Raw genomic sequence first — 25,369 nt, 5'->3', positions numbered from 1 at the left:
GAAAGGAAGGAAGGTAAGAAGGTAAGAAGGAAGGAAGGAAGGAAGGAAGGAAGGAAGGAAGGAAGGAAGGAAGGAAGGAAGGAAGGAAGGAAAAAGGAAGGAAGGAAGAAAAGAAGAATGGGATGCAATAACATGATCCCTAGTTACACCTTACTTTAAACAAAAACCTTAAAGGATTCTGATCTACTCAGATTATCTAAATTTTACATGCCTCTCTATGTAAATTATTTAATCAGTAGAGAATTCAGGGATTATATTTTAAATACATTTTAACTCCACATTTTATGATGTTAGGATTGATTTACCAAACCCAATTCATCAAGTACACTTAACAAATACAATAAAAATTAGCAAGCTATCCTTGAGCTCTTGTCATTAACAAATATTTATGTTTAGGGTTAAATATGAAACATATAAATAAACTGAGGTAGGCAAACCTAGCAAAAATTTGGAAGGGAAAATGTTGGCCTCCCTATCAACAATTTTCTAAAAAAAAAAGAAAAGAAAATTGAGTAGACCCTAGGAGCAGGATGATAATTGTTTCAGACTTAACATTATAGCCTAAGCTGACCCAATTTGAAAGACTTTAATCCATATTTAGGTGTCTCTTGAGATCAGAATTCTCAATTCAAAGTCCAGTTCTACTGAGAGTGATATGGTGGTGGCTGAAGTTCTGAAACTAATTGCTCCAAGGCTTCCACTTTCATTAGATCTAATAATATAACTCTTTGGTCACTCCAACACAAAAAGGTGAAGGAAGTCATCCCATTCTTTCTGTATCACATCCAGTGACACAATTCTAAATTCTAAAGGTCTCAAGGCTTCCTTCTGCAACCTAAGGCCCCCACAATGCACTCCCAAGATGGAAGTATAAAAATAAATATGGTTTCCATTCTAGTTCCATTTCTCAAATGTTTTATGAGGCCTCAGTTTTATCTTTCAATCTTTCATTTTGTATCTAACACACTTGATGTTTGATAAGGATAAATTCACTAAAGCTGTTGAAAAACAGAGCACTTTCATTTACATAGATATGCTGTACCTTACTCTGAGAATGTCTAACTCATCTGTAAATTATGAGTGAACACCCCGTCACATAAATCCTAAAGGGACTATAATACATGGGAACAAATTAAACCATGGAAATCTTTTAAATGTCAACATGCTGACAGTCACATGCATCCTTTCTTCTATTTTCAAAACACTATCTTGACAATATTTCTGTAGCAAAAGCACATCAATCTAATCATAGAAGATTTCACTGATGTTTGTCTGATATAACACTTAGCCCTAACTGTTCAATCAACATAGAGATGTTAGGGCTTTCTTCTTAGCTAGACCATTTTAAGTACCATTTAACATTCGAAACACAAAGAAGCCATTGCAGTATTCTTGAGATTTCCCTAAGAGATCTGACTGCTTTTACAATGAGTTTTAGGGTGCCTTTCTTTTTCAAATGATAACAGTTAAAATTTTCAGAATATAAAGTTACAAAAAGTTGAAGATTTTAAATAATTGGATCTATACAAGTATAAATTGCCCTTGTGAAATACAGGATCTTGACTCATTCGATTAAATAGAAAACTAGAAATTTTGACCCCACTGGATGGATGCCAAGCTTACAACAATCAACATGATTCATTTCTGCTGATGGGAGCCCTAGTACAAGTGGTCACAAATAGGTACAGGTTTGGGAATATACATTTTTGTGATTTCCTTTTCTTTGCCACTTCCTGGGTTATTAGGAGTCAAAGAAATTGGTACTTTCTTAAAATACATACCCTGCAAAGTTCAAAAGGTTAATGGCTATTATGGGAATCCAGAAAGGCTGTAGTCTTTTAAAACAGGCAATCAACAATGAAAGGCATATTTTGATTACACAATAAGTTCTCCCATCTGAAAATCTGCCCATTACAATGACATTAAATACCCAATAACTGGGTCTGAGATGGAATATTAGCATAAGCATTAAATCACCATTGAAGTAAAGTGACCAAATAAGGTATTGGCCTTCAGACATTATAGCAAGTGTTTATTTCTAAAGGCATCTACAAGGGGATTATAAGTATTTTCTTTTCCACCTTAAAGAGCTATACAATTTCATATACACAGCAGCATTACAACTGGCGAAGGGCACAGAAAATCCATGCTGAGTAGGGAGTAGAGTGGAGGTGGCTGCTGTGTATTTTGTAGGCCACCAGCAGAGAGAAAGAGATCAGCAATCTTCCCTTCAGGTAACGCCCCCAAATTTTTTTTAAGGGAAAATACATTTTCCTTTGCATTTCAGAGGAAATTGAGGAGACAGCCTTACTAAGGGGTATGAAACATGGTGTTTTTACTCCCCAGTGCAGCACAGGTTATATTGTATTGCACCAACTTCATGAAGTGTTCCAATTTTTTCTACATCTTTTAGAAAAAACATCCAAATCTTTCATTTCCAGTGCTTAATGTTAGAAATATATTGTTACCATTTGCAGGAAGGTAGGTGAAATGTTGGTACTGGCTTCTCTTTCTCTTTCCATTGCAGACGTAGAAATTAACCTGAACAGGACTGGTAATTCTCTGATTGCGAAAAGGTGGTATTTCAACCACCAGTGAATTCTGAAATGAGAATGATACACAAGGAAAGGCACCAATCAACATCTTACCAAAAAAAAGTACTAGATAATATTTACATGTGATCCTTCAAAATTCTTGATCCCTAAGCATATCATTTTTAAAGAATAAAACCAGCCTAATTACCCATGTTAATGAAGGGAAGTAAAGAGGGAGCAAATTAGAGTGATAGAATAGAATGTAAATCTTGGAGTCAGGAAAGCATGGGTTCAAGTCTTACCCTCAACTTATACTGGCTATGTGATCATAGGCAAGTCCATTAATTTCTCAGTGTCCTCAAGCAACTTTCTAAGATAATAAATGTCAAATGACTTTCTGACCTGAATGGGTGGAGTAAGTTTACATACCAGGGAATTTCTCACATTGAAATCAAAAGTTCTGTGCCAATTGTGGGGAGGGGAAGTTTGGGGAATTAAGCACCTTTTATGTGTCCAACACTGTGCAAAGACTTTACAAATATTGTCTTATTATATGCACTACTAACTACCAAATGGTGGATAATCTATCTTTCAATTCTTCTTATTACCTCTTTCTTCATGATATCAACATATTTATTCATCTAACTATGTTTTGCTCACTGAAACTTAGCTTGTATTACTCTATGAGTAATGTGAGGGGGTCATCTTAGGATGAATTATGAGAAGGCAAAAGATCAAACCATATAGAATAAATTAACCTGGAGTTAATAATTTGCTGGATTTAAAACCCCACACAGAAAATCAATATTAACTGTGTGCTCCAATTTCTAGACAAATCATGGCAACAAGCATATTAAGCATTTATTATGTAGTAGACACTGTGTTAAGCACTCAGGTTTTTTTTTAAATGGCAAACAAACAAAACCACAATAACAAAATAAAACCCCCACAACCATGGAAAGATCTGACACCCATTAAGGTTCTCTATCTTTTACTTAGCTAATCACATGCCTTATGAGGACCTAGGATGATCTCACTTACTCTAGATCTACAGTCCCTCTATCATAAAGTCTAGACCAATGTGAACAAAAAGAAAAAACACATAAGCAATAGTGGTATTTTACTAATGGAAAGTATTGGGCAGTAACATTGTAAAGTACTTTTCCATGGACTAACAAAATCCAAGGGAATTATCAACCAGGGGCTTTTTTTTCCTAAAAGAGAGCTGATGGTTACTGGACTGTCCATCTCTAATGTTCAAATTAACATTGATCAATAAGAAAAATAATCCAACACATTCAAGGCTCCTTTAACTGGGCTTGCCTGGAAAGGTTCAGTATGGGGGTGACTAAATTCATATTAATTAAGAAACTCTCCCATACTTAAGCTATCAGCAATCAAGATAAATGAATTTATCTCAGGATAAATGAGATAACCATTCTCAAATGTGGAGTTTAGTTTAGAAAACTCACAAATGTGAAGTTTAGGTTTAGAAAAACAAAATAAAACACACTGCATATTATTCTCTAAAAAAAATGAGGTTCAGAGATTTCAGAGAAAGGCTCCTAAGCTATTATGTGGAAGGTAGTTAATTACAAAGAAGCTGTCTTTTTAGACAAATCTACTTCATTTTTTTACAGATACCATGGTAAAGGCATGACTTTGCCTGTTCATTTTAATCCCTGTGAACCTCAGTGAGTCACCATGTAAGTCCAAGTATTCTGGATCTAACTTGAGAATTTTTTCCACTGTCCTTTTTTATTTTTATGAGATAAATTATCTCCTAATACTAATACATTGCATTTATATATTGCTTCAGCATTTGTAATATGTAGTATATGTGCTATTTTATTTCATCTTCACTACAACTCTAAAAAGTAGGCTTTATCATTAACCCCATGAAGAAACTGAGGCTGAAAAATGGTTAACTGAGTAACCATAGAGGTACTATCTAGGGCAAGATCTGAACTCACGTCTTCCTGATTTTAAGTCAAGTATCTATTCCATCCAGTTACCTCTCTCAAGAGCCTTTGATGCTTTATCATATGATTAATTTTTATTTCATTTATTTATTTGTTTGTTTTTTAAACCTCTACCTTAAGGCAGAAGAGTGGTAAGGGCTAGGCAATGGGGGTCAAGTGACTTGCCCAGGGTCACACAGCTGGGAAGTGTCTGAGGCCTGATTTGAACCTAGGACCTCCCATCTCTAGGCTTGGCTCTCAATCCACTGAGCCACCCAGTTGCCCCCACATATAATTAATTTTTAAAAAGAAAGTGGAGGGGAAAATGTGAGAAAAGCACTTTGACTCTCTTCTTTATTAAATAGTTTGGGTTTAAGGGAAGTCCTTAATACACGCCTTGAATATTTTGCTGCTCTTATCAAAGGAAGTATTGGTCATATGGCACAAAGAATATACACTTTCAGAAATATATAAACATCATAGGATGTCAGACTTGGACAGACTCCTTTTCTTTGAAAATGAAGAATCAAAGGGTCAGAACAACTTCCTAAAGTTCATACAGTAAATGGCAGCATGAGGATCTTAACCTAGGACAATTTATATCTAATACTGTGCTCTTTCTACTACATGATAATATGTTACCAAATTCAAATAACAGAAACTATATTTCCTTGATATACATTCCTACTATTTTCAGACTTCCTCACTGATGAGGCTCAGAGAGATTGAGTGGCTTTGCCCATAGTCACAGCTAACAAAGATCAAGACATGGAATTTCTATCATCCAGGTATTCCTGGGTGAAGTCCAATATTCCTAGCAGACTTTTGGGTGGTAAAGTAGAGAAAACCCTGGGCCTGGAGTCAGGAATCCTTATTCAAGTACTTACTAGCTGAACAACTACTTACTACTAAGCAAACTTTCTACCTTAGTTTCTTCCTCTATAGAGTAAGGATAATAACAACACCTACCCCCCAGTGTGGTTGTGAGGATTAAATGAGTTAACATATAATATATAAAGAACCTTGCAAACCTTAAACTGCTATATAAATATTAGTTACTATTATCCATTACATTTCATTCATTTCTGAACATATGAGAGGGAAAATGAAGTTAAGATGAAAGAAAATGTAATAAAAAGAAAATTTGCAATCATAGGGCAGTGAAAGGATCTTCAGAAGCAATGAATATACAGATTCACCTTGGCTTAAAAAAACATGACATACATGAAAATCATAATGTACAAAATACTTAAATTAGGAAAAGAAAGTTATGATTATTTGTATCATGAGATGATTCATTTAATTGCATGTATCAAAAAAGCAAACCCTTATGATGAACATAAAAGAAACAGAGAGGTTGGACAATGAGTTGGTGAAATAGAGAGATGGAGTGACCCGAGGACACATACATACAGTGAGTGTCTTTCTGCATCCCAGCTGAGGGATGATCATGAAGAAAACTCATAGTGAAGTTTCCATCAGCAAGTGAAGTACAGTAAACAATAGCTCCCAATGGAAGAGAAGATGGCCGGCTCCCATTGCCTTCTGCATTCCAACATCACATGCACAAAGAGCTAGAGAACTATTTGGAATGAGAGTCTGATTCTCTGTTTATGGTTTACTTTACTTACTACCAAATTCTCTTAGTATGTGCAAGGGCAGCGTATGACCATTAACCTTCCAGAAGTTACTTATCTCTTGGATGGATATCACTTTTGAGATTCCTTAATGTCATCTGCCCTTGGAGATTCCCTAATTAGGATCCCCAAAAGCTCTCTGAGGATACCCAGGACATTATCATCTCCCCCACTCAGCCCAAGGTCAGATAGAACTCAATACAAATGATTCAGAACTGAGTAGCTCATGGATTTTGGATAAATATCATTTCCATATTTACTTTTTTGGTGACTTGTTTATTATTATGAAGAATAAACTGAAGAGTAGCTAGGTGGCTCAATGGATAGAGAGCCAGGCCTGGAGATGGGAGGTTCTGGGTTCCAATTTGGCCTCATACAAATCCTAGCCATGGACAAACCACCTAACTCCAATTGCCTAGCCCTTACTGCTCTTCTGCCTTGGAACCAATACTTAGTATTGATTCTAAGACAGAAGGCAAGAGTTAAAAAAAAAGAATAAGTTGACAACTACAGTAATTATATAAGAAGGCTTACAAAGTGATAACATATGAAAGCAAGGTGAAAGTAAGCTTACAACATTTGCATGAATAGTCCTGATATTTTTAGGATGATGGATTCATAGTTTTATAGCTAAAAGAGATCTTAAAGGACATCTAGGCCACTCCCTTCATTTTACACATAAACAGAAGCCCAAAGAATTTAAGGGACTTGTCTAGTTCAAAAAAGAAGGACTGGGATTTGAACCTATATCCTCTAACTGAGTCCTACCCTATCTTTAGTAGAGTTATGAAGGGAACTGCATTTAAACCTAAGGAATCATTGAAAAATAGCATTATGGCTATGGTATTCCCTCAGAAAAAATGAAGCAAAGTTTGAAGAAATAAAGAGTTTTGTCACTTTCTGGTAGTTGATATATTTCTGAGAAAATTTTATATTAGTCTTAGAGAAATACAGGATCAGTAAGAAGGTTAAGTAGCAAGACTACTATGTACTAATTTTGATATAAGAAATGAAAGTGAGAAAGTAAATCAGAATTGCTAATTAGTGAACAAAAACTTATCAGTCACCTATACCAGTTATTCCCAAAGTGGGCGCCACCACCCCATGGTGGGTACTGCAGCGATCCAGGGAAACGGTGATGGCCACAGGTACATTTATCATTCCTATTAATTGCTATTAAATTTTTTTAAAAATTAATTTCCAGGGGGCTAAGTAATATTTTTTCTGGAAAGGGGGCAGTAGGCCAAAAAAGTTGGGGAACCACTGACCTATACTTTAAATCACCTTCGTCTTTCCAGTGGAGGAAGAGAAAGAACCAACATATATTACAGATCCCCCCAAATAAATCATTAATCTCTAGAGGCTATCAGTTGATTTTTATAAAAGTATCCTTAAGCTCTAAGTGTCTAGCATCATGCTGGCTACTTTGAGGGATACAAAATAAAACTGAAATACAATTATGTAGGTAGATAGTTATTTGTAAAGCTGAAAGAAACTTGATGATAATAATAATAATAATAGTGGGACAGCTAGGTGGCTCAGAGGATAGAATGCCCAGCCAAGAAACTGGAGGTCCTGGGTTCAAATATGGCCTCAGACACTTTCTAGCTGTGTGACCCTGGGCAAGTCACTGAATCCCAATTGCCTAGCCCTTCCTACTCTTCTGCCTTAGAACTGATATGCAGTATCAATTATAAGACAGAAGCGAAGGGTTAAAAATAATAATAAAAGCCAAAGGAAAACATATTGCTAATTTATGCCTCCCTTTTTTCTGCATTTATCAAAAAACATCACAAATTTATAGGTAAGTGCAATGAATAAATTTGCCAAGTAAGACTATGTCTGAAGTGGTGTCCATCTTATATTTAAAACAAAAGTAACTAATTAAAAGTCATATACTTTATAGTAGATGGTTAATAATAAGTCATTGCCCAAGGGAGTTACTGAAGTATTGGTTTGAGAACATAGTCATCTACAAGTTGGGGGATGTGCCCCACTGAAGAGCAAGTCAATTTTGAAAGTCTCAGATCAAGTATTATTTCCCAGGGGACATGGGAAGGACAGCAGTACTCATATTGGGGAATCCCCCATGCCTTATGATATCTCTTTGGCTGAAATTGAAATAACTGTAGCGGAGAAAGCAGAAAAGTATACATGTGCCCATTTGCAATGGATGGGTAATGTGTCAAGAGCTTTGGGCTTTGAAATTAAAAAAAAATACGTTCTCTGTAGTTGTCCAGTCATTTTAGTCACATCTGAATCTTTGCGACCCCATTTGGGTTTTTCTAGGCATATTAAAATACGAGAATAGTTTGTTCTTTCCTTCTCCAGCTCATTTTACGGATGAGGAAACTGAGACAAAAAAAAGTTGTGACTTGCCCAGTATCACACAGCTAGTAAGTGTTTGAAACCATCTTTGAACTCAGGTCTTCATGACTCTAGTTCTGACAGTCTATCCAATGTGCCACTTAGCTGCCCCATATGTTTTCTAGTAATAGCCATTTTTGACCAAATCATTTTACAAAGCTTTTCTAGGAGGACAGATTCATGTCTCCTGGTCCATGTGGCTGCTATTACTGTCATTATTCTTCACATTATTTAACTCCATTTTAGCATTTGTTTCATGGAGTGTTTTACCATAATTTTTTATGACTTGTTCATGCCCTATCTATTATTTTTATTAGTTGTTCTTTTTGACTCAAGACATGATGTATCAAAGCTAAGGAAACAAATTCTGTTCCAGCTAGATGCTATAGAAACATGTTACATAGAGAATATACTTTTTTAAATGGCAGCACATTTAAGCAATACTTACTGGCTTGCACATTTCTTTGTCAGTCTTTGCTTCCATTTCCCACACATGATGACCATCTAAAAGGAAAAGACAGAAATAAATCTATTCTTTTATGCTTATATACTTTTTGACCTCCCACTCTATCCTTCCCCATTTTCTTCTCCCACCCTTAGACCTATATAAATGACAACTAGTATTATCATTATGCAGGCGAAATGAAGACTCTGTGGTAGGAGAAAATAACTGTCTTGAGGTACCAAAACTTTTCCTGATTCCCAGATGACATCTTTCTAGATCAAACAACAAATATTAATAAAGGTCTATTGTATTCAAAGCACTAGGTTGGAAACAATTTATATAAAACCTGCAGTTTAAATAAGGCACAGTTCTGTCTGCAAGGAGCTTATAGACTGATATCAATAACTATAATACATAATATTCCATGATACATAATCCATTATCAATTTCCATGAAGTGGGTAGCTTTCAGCTCCCCTGACATTGAATGCTGACAATAGGCTTCAAGAGAGAAACCAGGTTATTACACATCACATGTCAACTTAACCAAAGAAATATTCTCCATGCTAGAGAGTCCACAGACCCTGCCAACTAGATTTTCTAATAACAATGAGCCTGACACTGATCCTTCCCACTAGTAAACTTTCAATTTAAGCCATCTTGACTTAGATTTAGTAAATAATGCCTCTCTCCCACTGCAACTAAAACTAAATCCATATCAATCTATCCAAAGAGAAATGAGCAACCAGGGAGACAATGTAAGCTGGGCCCAAAGGTAATTATGTCTCTGTCCAACAGCAGGAAGAAAACATTTGGGGTGTTATGGACTTTGCTGTCTTACCAAAGATGTCACTGCGGAAATGACACCCATGGCATCTTACTATATTTATTGCCATATTCAGAAATACAAATGCAAATACAAGTTCTTTTGAACTTCAACCCAGAGCCATTTTCATTGTATTTTATTTTTTTAAAAAAAGTTCAAAGTAGCTATGAATGAACTTTTTGTTCTTTATTGCCTACCATATCCAGGACAGAGATGTCACTTTTTGGAGTGTCTCATGTATTCTGAAAGCTTGCAAACAGTACTTTTTGTATACAAAACCATCTCTCTAGAAGGTAGGCTGTTATGAGATTGCCATTAAGTCATTATTCTTAATTTTAATCTTAAATCTTATTCTTAAAATGGCTTAAAAAGCATTTACCATAATTAAAATGATGGTGTCACTAATTTATAAGGAACTTTATCTCCTACCCCTTCAGTCTTTTATTTTTACTTAAAGTGAATTAATATTCTATAAAAATTTTTTAAGTACTTGGAACTTAAGACACCTACTAAAGTCTAAAAGGGTTGAAATCTACATTGGTGGAGGAAGCGAATTTCCACATAGATAAAGTCACAGCTGGAGTATGTATATATGGCCTACATTTTTCCTTGTGTTTTATATTAAAAGGAGAAAAGATATACCTTTTTCAAGTCATGGAAGTAAAACAAAATCAGAACAATACCTTCAGAAGTTCCTGAATTGATTGGGGAAAGTATATTAACTATAGCAATGCACAGACCTTCCAACGCCATGTTTCAAACATGCCAAAATTACACAAACTTCCCAGAGCTACCAGATCCCAGTACACAATTCATTCACCAGATGAATCCACTAAATCAATGATTCAAAAAAAAAAGACCGCTGTCTCTTGGGTCCAGGAACCATCTTTCCTACAGGAAAAAATACTGTGAAACTAAAAATAAACTTAGTTGCTCTTGAAGACATCAGAATTTTGACAGCTCTGCAAAACTTCCAAAGTTTGGGCCTGCTCAAGAACTTTGGCCAATGAAGTATTTTTTCACTGTAGCCATATGTCCTGGTGGTCAAGAATGCTTTTTTGGTTTTGAAAAAGGACAGCTATTACTTTGTATATATTTGTATTTAATTCCTGATTTCTACATTAAAAAGAGAATATATAGCCTATGATATAATATACATCTCTGTCTTGGAGCCCTGAATGACTTTGATTTTGCCATCTTTTCCTACTTCTCTCTCTCTCCTTTTTTTTTTAAAGAAATCCAAGTCATTCTTTATGTAACTAATCCACTATTACTTCTCTTTGGCACTAGACTACAAGCTTTTGAAATTTTATTATGACAAAGCACAAGTTTGCTCAAAAAAAAAGTTTTAGGTGTTATAATCTAAACTGTTGGGGAAAAATTCCGGCCAGTGTTTAGTCTTTACCTATCAACTAGAAGCTAAGAGTCATAGTTTGGGTTTCAATAAGAAATTCTCTTGAGAATGTCCAGACTCTTGCTGTTAAAGGGGGTTGAGTGGGGGGGGGGGTAAGAGGAGATTGAGGGGGAGTGAGCATCAGAGGGAAAGAAGGGAAATAGAGGACTCATTAAGAGTCAGTGACATTTCATTTAACAAAAACATAAGGAGGAGAAGCTGTTATGAAGCAGAGACAAAAAAAAAAAAAAAAAAAGGAGACAATTCCTCATGTTACGTCTGGTGAACCAAGAGGGAAATCTCAACGCCCACGAACTGGGACCTACTCCAGGAGGGAAACCTTAGACCACTACGTCAACTTCTTACAGTAAACATGTTTTGCAGGTTTATACAATTTAAAAGTAAAAAAAAAACATTGGGATAGGAACAGTTTGTGGGGGCCTAACTGGTAAGGAAATTTGCCTATGGAGGAGAAAAGAATTTTCTTCCAAAGCAATAAGCATGTGGGATACCTTTCTTCTTGTCAGAATGTGCCTAAGAAGTGAGGCCTGATAAACCACAAAAGTTTCCATTGTAAGCTTGCCACATCTGCATTGGCCTAGCTGGTTTAGGGCCCAAGGCAACTCCCTGCCTGGCCAGGCACCAACAAAAGTACACCAGAGCAATTTATACCTTTCCAAAATGCAAATAATTCAAATTACAGACATAACACAAAGCTGAAGCAGACACATTTCAGGCATTCCCGTTAAAAATTTTGCTCTCTGGATGCACCAAAATATATATGAAGTTCTGAAGGGCCAGTTTTTGAGGCTTTCCCCCAATCAATCTGATTTTTTTTTCTTGGAGGATATAGAAAGCCATTTCAGACACTGGCTTCAATTCTGTACAGTGTAATGAATTCAGAGAAAATAATTTGGCTATTAGTGTGGCAATGATCATTTTGCAGTCTTATCTTTGGAGGAAAAGCACATGGTTCTCCTTCCTTCTTACAGTTTATTCCTATCTATTAAGGGCAAGATGCATAGATATTTACTCAGTTGCTAGTATCCTCTGAGACTGTTTTGAATGGCAGAGAGAAACTCAAGACACACACACACACAAAAATAATTGCCATTTGGAAAACTGCATTCAAGTCCTGCCTCTGCTATGTACCTAATGTGTGATTCTGGGGAAGGTTCTTAAAACTCTCAGTTTCCTAGGCAAATCTGAAGGATTCTAAGGCTTGTTTCCTAATCCATAGTTTTACTATACTAGTGAAACTATAAGCCCAGTCCCTATTGCCCATTCCAACGCAATTTTAGGAATGCCTACCAATGTCTTGCTTTTCCAGGATCCATTAACTAATTTACCCTCAGTCTTCCCTACTGAAACACCTGGAGTCACCACCAATGAAATTGTGGCTCTTATAATCCATTCAATTTCTTTTAGAGCAGATAAAAATGGCAAGTTCTGCCAAGTGGATCCATCACATCTTAGGGCTGTCTTCTGCAAGGCACCTGAATTTGGAGGTGAGGGATAGATTCCATCCTATCCAAAACCCTCCTCCCACTGGAAAGGGAAATGGCCAGCCCTGAATGGGCCTTTGTATTTCAGCCTTATCAAATCCTTACTGCATTTCTCAGTGCTCCAGGAAACTGCATAGAAGTCCAGGGGTAAAAATATTCCAAATCATTAGGGAATTCCCTACAGCATGAGTCACAGAAAAGGCTTCCCCACCACACCCAGCTAGAAGATTTCTACACAAACAGGGCACTGTGGGTCTGTTCCAACACTCCACAGGACTGAAAAAGAAGCTGTTTAAAACTCACAATGTCAATTAGTCATATATATTGTAGTGTTTTTTTAGGGCTGAACTTTTTTTTTTCCCATACATGAAAGCAACCCAGAGTTTATTTAGGAGCTGTAAAAGCTTTTCTAAGACACACTCTATTATTTTCTAATCCTTCTTGGTGTGTTGGACATTATTCTTAGATGTCTGTGATAGGGTTTTTACACCCCAGAGAATGGGTTCTGGATAGTTAGAGCTCTGTGAGATCACCAGGATCAACACATATTAACTAAAATGGTTTTTACAGTTACATAAATTAAAAAAGAGAATAGAAACAACAAAGTATACACGTCAAAAAGAGCCGTAAAGCAGAAAGCATATGATAGCCTGGTCTCTGAACACCAATCCCATCACCTCACTGCTATATTTCTGCCCCAGGTAACTCAGGGAAAGTAGAAGAAAATGCAGAAAGGGCATCATTTTAGACAAGGACTTCTTTGGTTTCAGTTACCTCAATACCAAGAGTGGAAATACTACAAGTTGCTTTGTTTTGTTCTTAGAGAAATGAAGGAGAGCCAGAGAGTCAGAGACAGTCAGGCAGTGGGAAAGTCAGAGACAGACAGAAACAAAGACAGAGACCAAGACGAAAACAGAGAGAAATGGAGAGAGCCATAGTTAACAGGACTGTTTCATTAATATGTTTAAATTAAGGCAATAGAAAGTAATGCCTGAAGATTAAGACACTCCTCTACTTTTGAATCCTTTTATCTTTAACTTCCTCTCCCATTCTAAAATTCTCACCAAATACAAAGAAATTATCTATTTCTTCATCAATAAACTATTTGGGGCAAATTCTTATCAAATTCTCCCTAGCATCTAAAGTGGGCAAAGTCGTTTAAAAATTAAGTTTAATATCAATTGGTTTTATATATAAACACAAGAAAGAATGGGGAGTTAAAAATGAGTACCAAACAAATCAATTTCCTCATTTATTTATTCATTTTCATCTCAGTTTCTGCCTCTATTCAGTAACAGATTTAGTGAGGTGGCTCCTCACTAAATGGAGTAAACTCCATTCTCTTGAAATGAAGGTCACAGATGGCATGCCATCAGGCTGCACCACTGAGTCACAGAACCTCATCATTGGAAAGGACCTCAGAAGCCAACTTGTTCAACCCATACCTGAATGAGAACATCCTCTTTATACTCAACAAATGGGCAACTAGACTTTGCTTGGAAACTTCCAGCAAGAAGGAATATACTACTTTTGTTGGCAGACTATCCCACTTTGGGACAGATTGTTAAATGTCAGAGAATTTTTCCCTATGGGAAGTAAGACTTTTATTTTCCTTTTTTCTTTTTTTTCCCATTAAATTTCTACCCATCACTCATAGTTTTGCCCTTTATGGCCAAGCAGGACACATCTATTCTCTCTTCCATTTGACAGTCCTCCAAAGACTTGAAAGTTATCGTGTTCTTCTCTTCTCCAGGCTAAACATTATTCATCACGTCAACCAATCTTCATATAGCATAATCTTGACACCTGTCATCATCCTGGTTTCTCTATTTTGGTCACTCTTCCGTTCCTCAATTTCCTTCCTAAAATGTGCTGTCCAGAACTGAATAGAATGCTCCAGATGTGGTCTGACCAAAATAGAATATAGTGGAATTATATCAAATCCATATTCCTAAATACTGTACCTTTCTCAGTGTAGTTTAACATAATATAGTTTGGGAGTTCTTTTTAGCTGCTGAATCATAATATTGAATCATATTAAACTTTGGTCTACTCAGACTCCCCGCTCTTTTTCAGCTGAACTATTCTCTTGACTTTCCTAATTAAACTGGCATATTTTCTAAGTTGCTGTCAAAGAACTATACTGGGTGAGCTCAGCAAAAATGCTTCTTCTCATTCTTCTATCCTGTCTTTGCTCTTCTTCAACTGAACTACTCTTTAGCCACATACCTCACTCATCTCAAATTTGCACAATTGTGCAAGTGTAAGACTTTGCATTTATATCTATTAAATTTAATCTTATTAGATTTATCCAAAGTTTCCAGCTTTTGAGATCTATAAAGCTCAAATTTTCCTATGTTAGCTATTCCTCCCTGCTTCTAATTATCTGAAAACTTGATAGACATGCCATCTCTGTGTTAAATAACACAGGACCAAGGGCAGATCCCTGGGTCATGCCACTGAAGATCTTTTTCCAAGTTGACATCCAACCCATTAATGACTTCTCTTTTGCTCTGGTTAATCAACCAGTCCTAGATCACTATCTCATTGTATTATCATCTGTACCTACCTCATCCAAAGAATAGCGTCAGAAGACCTGTCAAACATTTAGCTAAAATCTAAGTAGATTATATCAACAGTAGCATTCTATTGATCTGCCAGTTTAGTTACTTCATCAAAACAGGAAATAAGGTTAGCCTGATAGGATATGCTCTTGAAGAAGCTGTGACCATTTAATTTTCTAGATGTTCCCTAATCAGCCCTTTAACAATATGACCTGGAGGCAGCTGGGTGGCTCAATGGATTGAGAGCCAGATCTACAGATGGGAGGTCCTAGGTCCTCAGACCCTTCCTACCTCTGTGACTCTGGGCAAGTCACTTAACACCCATTGCCTAGCCCTTACCACTCTTCTACCTTGGAACCAATAATACATAGTATTGATTCCAAGATGGAAGGTAAGGGTTTTAAAAATAAATAAATAATTTGAAAAAAAATTAAGAACAATATGACCTAAAATTTTGTCAGGAATCTAAGGCAAACTCACAGACATTTTATAATCCTGTAGTAAATCTCCAGTTCTTAATAATCTTTCAAAGATGGTAGACAAAGTTTCCAAAATCTTATAACCTGGTTTTTCAATATCCTAGTATGTAATTCATCTAGAAGAGGTGTCTTGAACTCAGTGGGGGCAACAAGGTGCCATCTCTTGATTCCTTACTTACCTTGGGTATCACCTCCCTTTTTGACTCCTTAGCAAAGAAAATAGAAGCAAAATAAATGTTGAGCAGCAGCTCTGTCTTCTGTTGTCATTATTCCATCCACTACAAGCAATGATTCTGTTTCCTGTTTGACTTTTTAAAAATTTTCCCAATATAGCTTAGAAAAAAAAACTCCTTAACTTTCCTTGCCAACTTTAGCTCATTTGGAACATTAGTACTCCTGTCAGTGGTCTTTCAGGATCATGCCGTGCCAACATTACCTTGATAAGATATGATTCTATGGTAAACCCATTGTTCTGCAGAATTTTTCTCAAGGAATTCACTATCTTTCAAATTTAAAAAAGCCTACTAAAATTAAGAGCTAGCTTTACACTCCAAGTGACCATTTCCTATTGTCCCTTGACCCTAAAATGGCAAGACTGTCAATATGCAGAACAGAAAATTCCAAGTGGACTACTGGCAAGGAAACAGACCCAGGTGTTCTTTCCTACGTGTCAGGGATTGGCAGCAGACACTGAGCTCTGAGTCTTGGTTCCCTTTATAATACGGGGAAGACGGTTTTTGATCTATCTACATGTAATGATGACACTGCCTTAGAGGGAATGAGAATGGCAAATTGTTGGGGGACCTGGTCAGGCTTCTTGTTCTTATGAGAAGAAAAGAAGTTAGACATCAAGAAGCTAAAGGACTACCAATATAATCCAAAACAAAAACAGAGATGTTACATGACAAAGTTCATATGGTTACCCCCCTCCAAATTTGACACTTCACTCATGTTGATGGTAGAAGCTGCATCAGAAAATTATGAAACAATTATATACATATATGTACACAAGTGCATAGATACATGTGTTTCACACATACACCTACCACCAAATATGTCACATTCTCCCTTGATAGATGAGAATCTACTCTCACTTTCTTGTCCTTTTTAGTTAATTTCTTTTAAAGATCTTGAAGATCTTTAAATTCATAAAGAGGACAATTGCTCAATTTTTATACTGCACAAGCAATAGAACAAAGCAAAACCTTAAGAAATAATAAAAATAGGGACAGGTAGGTGGCTCAGTGTATAGAGAGCTAAGCCTGGAGATGGGAGGTCCTGGGTTCAAATTTGACCTTGGACACTGCCTAGCCATGTGACTTTGGGCATGTCACTTAACTCCAATTACCTGGCCCTTATCGCTCCTGGAAGCAATACACATTGGTTCTAAGTCAGAAGGTAAGGTTTTGTGTTGTTTTTTTAAAGGAAGAAAGAATAATGACAGTTCACTTTTATATAGCGTTTTGGATTTACAAAACAATCTACATATATTACCTCAAATGACTTGATATTACTTCTTTGTCAGTAAAATTTTCTCAGGAGAGCAACTCCTCAGACTATAAGATCATAGATTTAGAGATGTTAGGGATCTACCTAGTTCAACCTTCTTGAGAGGCTCTCTCAACCCAAAAAGGTTAAGTGATTTATCCAAGACCACACAAGAAGTAAAATATATATTTGGGATTTATAGTTCAGTTTCATCAAGGTACACTGACCCTTGATAAGCAAGAGATGAGAGACCAAATCACAAAGAAGTACCTGTCTAAAGGGGATTCTGCATACAGAGTCCTATATGGTTACAGGGCTAAATCTTTTTAAAGATATTAAATATATTTCTGTTTTATATGCCATACAGCAGAGTTATTCTTTCTGAAAGAAAGTTTAATAGCCCTGTGCCAGTCTACAAAGCTGAAAGTCTCGTGTCTAACTTTTTGAGACTACAGTTCTCCAGGCTTTTTCTGGACTGTGTGAATCAAATATCATGGTGGAGTTGGTGATATTAAATGCAACCTGGTGAGGTCAGCACTGTAGTATTTTTATGTCTATGATGATCAAAGACATGCATAAGCAAGGATAATGACGACAACAGTACATGTGAATGGATATTGTCCCTCATGATCACGGCCAGGAAAATCTGAAACGTCAAGATATTTTCCTACAAGTCATGTCATGATTTCCCAGGGATATGTGAAAGGATTCCACTATCACCTGGTGAGACTACAAGCCCAGAGGCATCCTTTCCCCCAAATCCTTTAAACTAGTGATTTATCTTAAAGAATTAGGCACAAATGACCTTCATGTGAACTTTAGATTTTCAATTCCTCCCACAGCCCTCTAGTTCCTGCTACAGAAACATACCTACCAGTGTTGGTCGCTAGGTTTGAGTCAATGAATACAATCAGTTCAATTTCATCAAGGATGGTACACTGACCCTTGATAAGCAAGAGACGAGAGACCAAATCACAAAGCAGTGCCTGTCTAAAGGGGATTCTGCCACTTGCTTACTTATTGCAGGAGCTACAGTTTGATTACCAATGTGAAACATGACCCCCTTTTTGGCTGGATGCCCCCAAGCTGTGACTGCTACTGGCAGTGGAAAGAGCAATGGAAAGATCTCAGGGAATTTAAGATCTCTCAACAAATGGAGCTCTGCCAAGACTCCGGTCACTGGCCGCTCATCACATCTCGTCAAAGCAGACTCCAGCACTGGAGCTTTCCAATGCATCAGACGAGAGCTAAAAAAAAAGAAAAATCCATGTGCTGTTCCTCAATTGACCCACCCTCTCCAAATGCTATTAAAAGTGCTTTCTTTTTGACAGGAGAGGTTTACAGATCATCTTTCATAAACTGTGTGACCTAATGTAATAATATTGCATTTTAATACCTGCTGTGTGAATAGTTAACTACTAAAGGGAGGGAAAAAAAACCATTTCCCAAACCCCTAAGCTTTGCTCAGGGCAACATTCAGCTGGTGAAACTGAGATTTCCCAATTGTATCATATGCTTCTAGGCAAAAATTTCACCATGCACACTAATTACAGCAGGCGGTGTTCATCACCTCATTCTTTGGCAAACTTAAAACTTCATAGTCACTGAGCATAATGCCTAGGGAAAATTTACTTTGTAGCTTGGTCTTAGGATTTTGAGCATGGTGGAATGAAGGCTAATTTGAAGTGTCTGAGTAATTAACAGCATATTTGGGGCCCCTGGGATCCATAAACATGAAGTCATACAAGTAGACAGGATTACAGGACTATTTGATTTATTAAACTCGGTGGTGGGACCATGTGGTGAGCACTTGAAAAGGTGTATTTGCAATGGAGAGCTCTATGAACATGTTCCTACAAACAAAAACAATTTCTTGAACCTGAAAAAGTCTTCACTTGAGTTTTTTCATTAATTGTCAGGAAGGTACTGGATCACAATAACATTGCTGTCACTTAATTTCCATATAGTCTTATCTCCTGATCCAGCTTGCTAGTAGGGATGGAGATAAAGAATGGACTAATGGTTTCATTGCCATATGGAACTCTAATAGGAGGAAATTCTCTCTTCCAATACAGACTAGCATTTTCTGTGCAACTTATAGTCTTAGAGAGCCTGAGGCATGAGAGGGTCAGTGATTTATCTGGGATAACACAGATATATTCATATATTCAAAATGGAACTTAAATACAGGTTTCCTGATTGGGGCCAGCTTTCCCCCTCCACCAGGTCACCTCTCATTTCCTCGTAGAAGGTTCAAAACATATTATGCCCTATTTAAAAGTATAATATATCCATCATCAGGAAAAAATAATTTGTTATCAAGGGTTTATAGAACTGGAAAAAAACATGTCAAAAGTTAATGCTTCTCTTCTGAAAAATCTTACTTCCTTTTAATTTTTTCTGTCACTAAAAAAGATTCTGTTCTTAAATTAACATCACTCATTCATAATCCTATGTAGTTTTTTAAATTGATAGCAAGATTTTTTTAATCAGAGTCAATATCTTTCAATCTATATTAACTTTGGCCAACTGATGAGAAGATCAATTATCTCCAATGTAATTGGTATACATTTTGTTTGTATAGTCATTTGCATGTTGTCTCCCCATTAGACTGTAAATTCCTTGAGAACGGAACTGTATTTGCCTTTCTCTGTATCCTTAGAACCTAGAACAATGTCTGGTACATAGTAGCCACTTAATAAATGCTTGCTGAGAATACACAAATACATATACACACACAAACATACACACACATCTTTTTAAATAATAACTATCCACTCTGCATAAAAGTGGGCCTCAATCCCAGTTGCTTTTTCCCAATTTCTGCTTTTTAGAATCCCTGGCTTCCTTTCAAGCCTCAGCTTAAATACTACCTTCTGAAGTTAGACTTCTCCACTGAGATCACCTTCCATCCATTCTGTTTCTTACACAAACCTAATTATTTATGTTGTCTTTCCCATTAGAATGTAAGTGGTCTGAGGACAGGGGTTGTTTTTAATACATACTTAGCATATTACTTGGTAGACAGAGAGTATTTAATAAATACTCACTGACTAAAGTGAATTCTCCCCACCCCTCACAATTCATATTAAATTCTGGGGAGAGTTCTATGGTTTACTTTCTGTTTTCCAACATTTTTGCTATAACTAGAAGTCAGATTAAGAATCAGGAGATTTTCCACATTCTGTAGTCTATTAATTTGGGATATACTTTCAGGGAGTATTAAGAGGCCATATTTCTATATATGAAGAAGCTCAGATTAATTTCCTTCTCCTTAAAACTGAAATCCCAACTTCTTCCCACCTTTCTTCCTTTTTAGCATACCTCAAAGCCTGGAGACCAAGGATCAGAGGAGATTACAATGATCATTTCCCAGAAAGGAGTAGGAGCACTGGGAAACTCTTCATTAATGTGAACTTGCATCAAAAGCAGGAAGCTTTCACTATAGTGGAAAGCAGAGCAACTGTCTTCATGAACTACTTTCTGAGTAGTCATCTTTCTGCCTATGCATTGTGGACTAAGGTCATTCCAGCTTCTTGCTGTGTTTTTAGGTGTATCCAGGTTACCCCTTAAGCTTTACTTTCTAACCTCCCTTCAAGCCTAAATCTAAGCACTCTCTAAGGACAGATGAATAAAGAAATGGATTAGTAAAGAAACAAGAGTCTGATACATCATCTATGTAGCATAGGACCAAATATGGAGTGTGGGTGGGCCAAGAGATGATGTATTTCTGCCAGATTTCTCCAGCATCAAAATGCCCATCTATTAGCAAAAGACTTAACTCATAGATTAACCCTTCCAAAGCTTTTAGAGATAAAGTAGGAAATAGACACTTAAAAGGGAGATAGGCAAGGAAATATAAAGATAGAAGAAAAATAAGGAGAAGGGGAAGAGAATGAGAAAAATGACTTTTTACTTCTAAAACTTTTTTAAAACCCCATTTCTGATTTGGTACATTAGTATAGTGAAAGGGTCCTTCTTGGCTAGTGCAGATCAGATCCTTCTTTGCAATGTATAGTCTTAGAGAATTCCCTAGTAGCACTGAGAAGTCAGGGCTACTAAGTGGCACAATGGATAGAGCATAGGCTTGCAATCAGGAAGACCTTTTCATGAGTTCAAATCTGGCCTCAGACACTAAATGTGTGACCCTAGGCAAGTCACAGCCTCAGTTTCCTCATCTGTGAAATGAGTTTGAGAAGGAAATAGCAAACTACTCTTGTATCTTTGCCAAGAAAACCCCAAATGGAGTCATAACAACTGAGGGATTAAATAACTTGTCCAGGATCATATTAGCCAGTATGGGTTAGAGGCAAACCTTGAAAAAAAATCAGTGACTATCATTTATGTAGAACTTTAAAGTTTACATATACTAGGTATACACATACCTATGCTATCTCATTTAATTCCCTCAATAACTCTGTGAGGTAGGAGCTTTTATTATCCTCATTAGACAGATAAAGAAACTGAGGCTGAGAGAAGTCAAGTGATTTCCCAGTATTACACAACTAGTAAATGTGCCTGAGATACAATTAAATCTCAGGTCTTTATGACTAAAATCTAAGCACTGCACCTCCTGAGACCAGTTTGATATCTACTATTCCATGCTGGCTCTCAAACCTAAGGTTTTTTCATTTGTGACTTTAAAAAATATTATTCTTTCTTCCCTAACCCAAGTGAATGAATAGGAAGAAAAGACATTTAGCTAAATGGATTTTCAATGGTATTTTCGAGTATTAAAAGAAAGGTAGGGGCAGCTAGATGGCGTACATTGGATAAAGCGTCAGGAAGAGCAGAGTTCAAATCTGGCCTCAGACATATCTGAGCTATGTGATCCTGGGCAAATTATTTATTGCCTAGCCCTTACCCTTCTGTCTTAGATTATTACTAAGACAAAAAGGGTTAAAAAACAAAGAAGAAAAAAGGAAGGAAGGTAGACAAAGGAGATAGAGAATAAGGGGCTAGGTGAAAGAAGAGAAGCAATGATGTAGGCAAATGTAGAATTATTAATGGAAAATAAATAATAAAACAGAATCTTCTAAACCATTTACAAAATTATTCTGCCTCTTCCTCTGACTCTGGGCTGTATTTGCTGTACTGTAGTAAGAGTAAAAAGGAAAATGCTCCATCCCTCTCTCTTTTGAAGGGAGACCATCAGTGACTAGCTAGAAACATTCATCTGGGTATTTTGGATATTCAAGGAGTTTGGAATTTATGAGATTAGAAGACATTCTTCCCTTTCTCATATAAAATCTACTGACTCCTTGTTCATTTGCCCCTCAACAAATATCCTCAACCATCTGCTTACACATAATTTAAAATTTTGCTTTGAGCATGTATTGAATGTCTGCTTCCCTTCATGTCTTTAAAGCTTCTGTTCTTGTCATAGGTATCTTAGAAGGTAGATCACTAGGGGCCAGGAAGCTTCACTTTAATTTGAAGCATCAAATAGGCATTGAGAATGAGTTCCTGGCAATGAGCAGAAAGATGATTCCATATCAGACCTATCTTTTCAAGCCCCAGATAAAATGACCCAGTAAAAATGTCCAACTAATTATATATATATATATGTATATATATATATATATATATATATATATATATATATATATACACACACACACACACACACACACACACACATCACACTGTAACAATAATGACTAATTTGTCCAAACTGGTTATAAAACAAAAACCTTGAAACAATTCAGAATTTAGTATCTCTTGATTCCCATTGACTGAGACAGGAAAAGTGCCTTCATTGCACATGTTTCTGAAGTAGGCAAACTCCCCTTGCTAAGGGTAAAAGTAGGGAAAGCCAAGTTTTCTTCAAGGTGACAATGCTGTGGATAGAGGCTTGGTCCTGGAGTCAAGAAGACCTGAGTTCAGAAATGACCCCAGATACTTGCTAGCTGTGTGACTGGGCTAAGTCACTTCATTGCTATCTGCCACAGTTTCTCCATTTGTAAAGTGGATATAAAAATAGGGTTTGCCTCAAAGAATTGGTATAAGGACCAAATGGAATATTTGTTTTTTTAATTTATTTATATTTAAACCCTTACCTTCCATCTTGGAATACATACTGTGTATTGGTTCCAAGGCAGAAGAGCGGTAAGGGCTAGGCAGTGAGGGATTAAGTGACTTGCCTAGAGTCACACAAATAGGAAGCATGACCTCCCATCTCTAGGCCTGGCTCTCAATTCATTGAGCCACCTAGCCGCCCCCAATATTTGTTCTTTAAAAGTGCTTAGCACAGTACTTGGCATATAGTTATTGTTTAGTCATTTCAGTCTTGTCTGAATTTGTGACCCCATTTTTAAATTTTCTTGGCAAAGACACTGGATTGTTTTACCATTTCTTTCTCCATTTCATTTTACAGATGAAGAAACTGAGGCAGAGTCAAGCGACTTGCCCAGGGTCACATAGCTAGTATCTGTGGCTGAATTTGAGGTCAGGTCTTCCTCTATCCGCTACATCACCTAGCACTATCTAAGTGCTTATGTGCTTTCCTTCCTCTTTTCTTTAAGCAATTTAGAAATAAAAGTCATTATGCTCAGTATGTCATACTCAATATGTATATATACATTTCACACAATTAACAGCTTTTTAATATATTTTTCTGATCTGTATTTATTCATATATTTTGACTCAGAGTCAAGTTATAGGGTCACCCTTTGACACATTCTGGTTGTGTGACTCTTACATAGAACATTGGGCAGCTTCTTTTGTTATTAGCTATGTCGTAGATAACTATATGCATCTATATGTTCCCATCATCCCGGTGGCTGGCACTCAGTCTCTGTCTCTCACTCAGTCTCTGTCTCTCTCTCTCCCCCCTCCTCTCTCCTTTTCTCTCTCTTTATCTGTCTCTCTCTGTCCTCTTTTCTATGTCCATCTCTCTTTTCTTCTCTCTCTACTTTTCTCTCTCTTTATCTGTCTTTCTCTGTCCTCTTTTCTTTGTGTCTGTCTGTCTGTCTGTCCTTCTCTCTCCTTCTCCCTTTCTCTGTCTATGTGTGTGTGTCTCTCTCTCACATACACACACAGAGACATACACAGAACACAGTGCCTAGCATGTTAGGTGCTTAGTAAGTGCTTATTCCCTTACTGAGTGATATGCCTGCTTTATATTTAGATGCCTCCATCTAAAGTGAGAAGAGGAGGAGTATATTCTAATGATCATGTAATACAAAATCCTGAATGAATGGTAAGAGAGGGAATAAGACCCACTGATGCTTCCCTTCTCACAAATGACAGCCTGTAATAGGCAAAACAAGACAGATGCCAATGATGTAAGAGCTGTCTGATCTGACAGGTTGAACCTCTCAGAGTGTAGCTGCCACGCATGACCCTTCTCATGTGGCTCTGGATCTTAGATGGCCATTCTACACTGTCTTTCATCACTGGAAAATGTGGACTGGTGAACAAGCCATAAAGTATTGACCTAAATCCTTTGAAATAAGGATCTATTTCAACACCTGAATTTTCTTATAACACTGTAAAGATCTAACAAAAGAATTACACTGCTCTTCTGAAAATCTACTCCAGAGAATGAGGAATATATTACAAATAATAGCTTAAACAAGTCCTTTGTGATACTTTGATCACAACACCACTTAAACTAACCATTCCCCTCAGCTAACAACTTCCTTTCTCAAAGACTGTGTAGCAATCTTACCAGGATGGCTTAATATTAATAGTCTATCAAAGTTGGACTTTTTCCCCCCTGTTGCCAAATGGAGTGACTAAGGGGTTAAATGAAAACTACAGCTCTCCTGTCTCTACACCAGCATGATCATTCTTCAGGGATTCCCTTTTGTATGAGTCACTGATAGAACAGACAGACTGCACACAAGGAGGCCAAGATAATGTCATTTCTCAAGAGATTACAACTGCTAAGGACTAGCCTTTTAGAGAGAGAGAGATTGAAGCAAGTGAGGTCACAAGTCTTCCACCAGGAAAAAGCTTCAAGGAAATCAGAACATGCTCAGAGTTCTGGTGCTTTAAGAGTAAAATAAATCTCGATGAAGAATACATATACAAATGTAAAAAACAAAAGAGGCACCCTGAGTTATATTAAGTCTCCTCTGAAGTTGTTTTCTCAAGTATGAAAGAGAAAAGAAAAATGAGAATGATAGAAAGTTTAGTTATATATATGGTCTATAGGTTTTGACATT

At 36.8% G+C, this 25,369-nt stretch overlaps 1 protein-coding gene across 1 annotated transcript in view; it reads right to left on the bottom strand.

Annotated features, from left to right (window-relative positions):
- NFATC1 (nuclear factor of activated T cells 1) overlaps positions 1–25,369 on the bottom strand; it is a 149,891-nt gene that overhangs the window by 9,543 nt on the left and 114,979 nt on the right. Inside the window, exons 7-8 of the mRNA XM_044667241.1 lie at positions 8,948–9,003; positions 2,469–2,601 (exon numbers count right to left, since the gene is read on the bottom strand). Coding sequence (XP_044523176.1) covers positions 2,469–2,601; positions 8,948–9,003 — 189 coding nt within the window. The remainder of the gene's footprint in view (positions 1–2,468; positions 2,602–8,947; positions 9,004–25,369) is intronic.

This window comes from Gracilinanus agilis, chromosome 1 (assembly GCF_016433145.1).
Source record: "Gracilinanus agilis isolate LMUSP501 chromosome 1, AgileGrace, whole genome shotgun sequence".
In the NCBI taxonomy this organism is placed as follows: domain Eukaryota; kingdom Metazoa; phylum Chordata; class Mammalia; order Didelphimorphia; family Didelphidae; genus Gracilinanus; species Gracilinanus agilis.
This window is presented reverse-complemented; position numbering and strand designations above follow the sequence as displayed.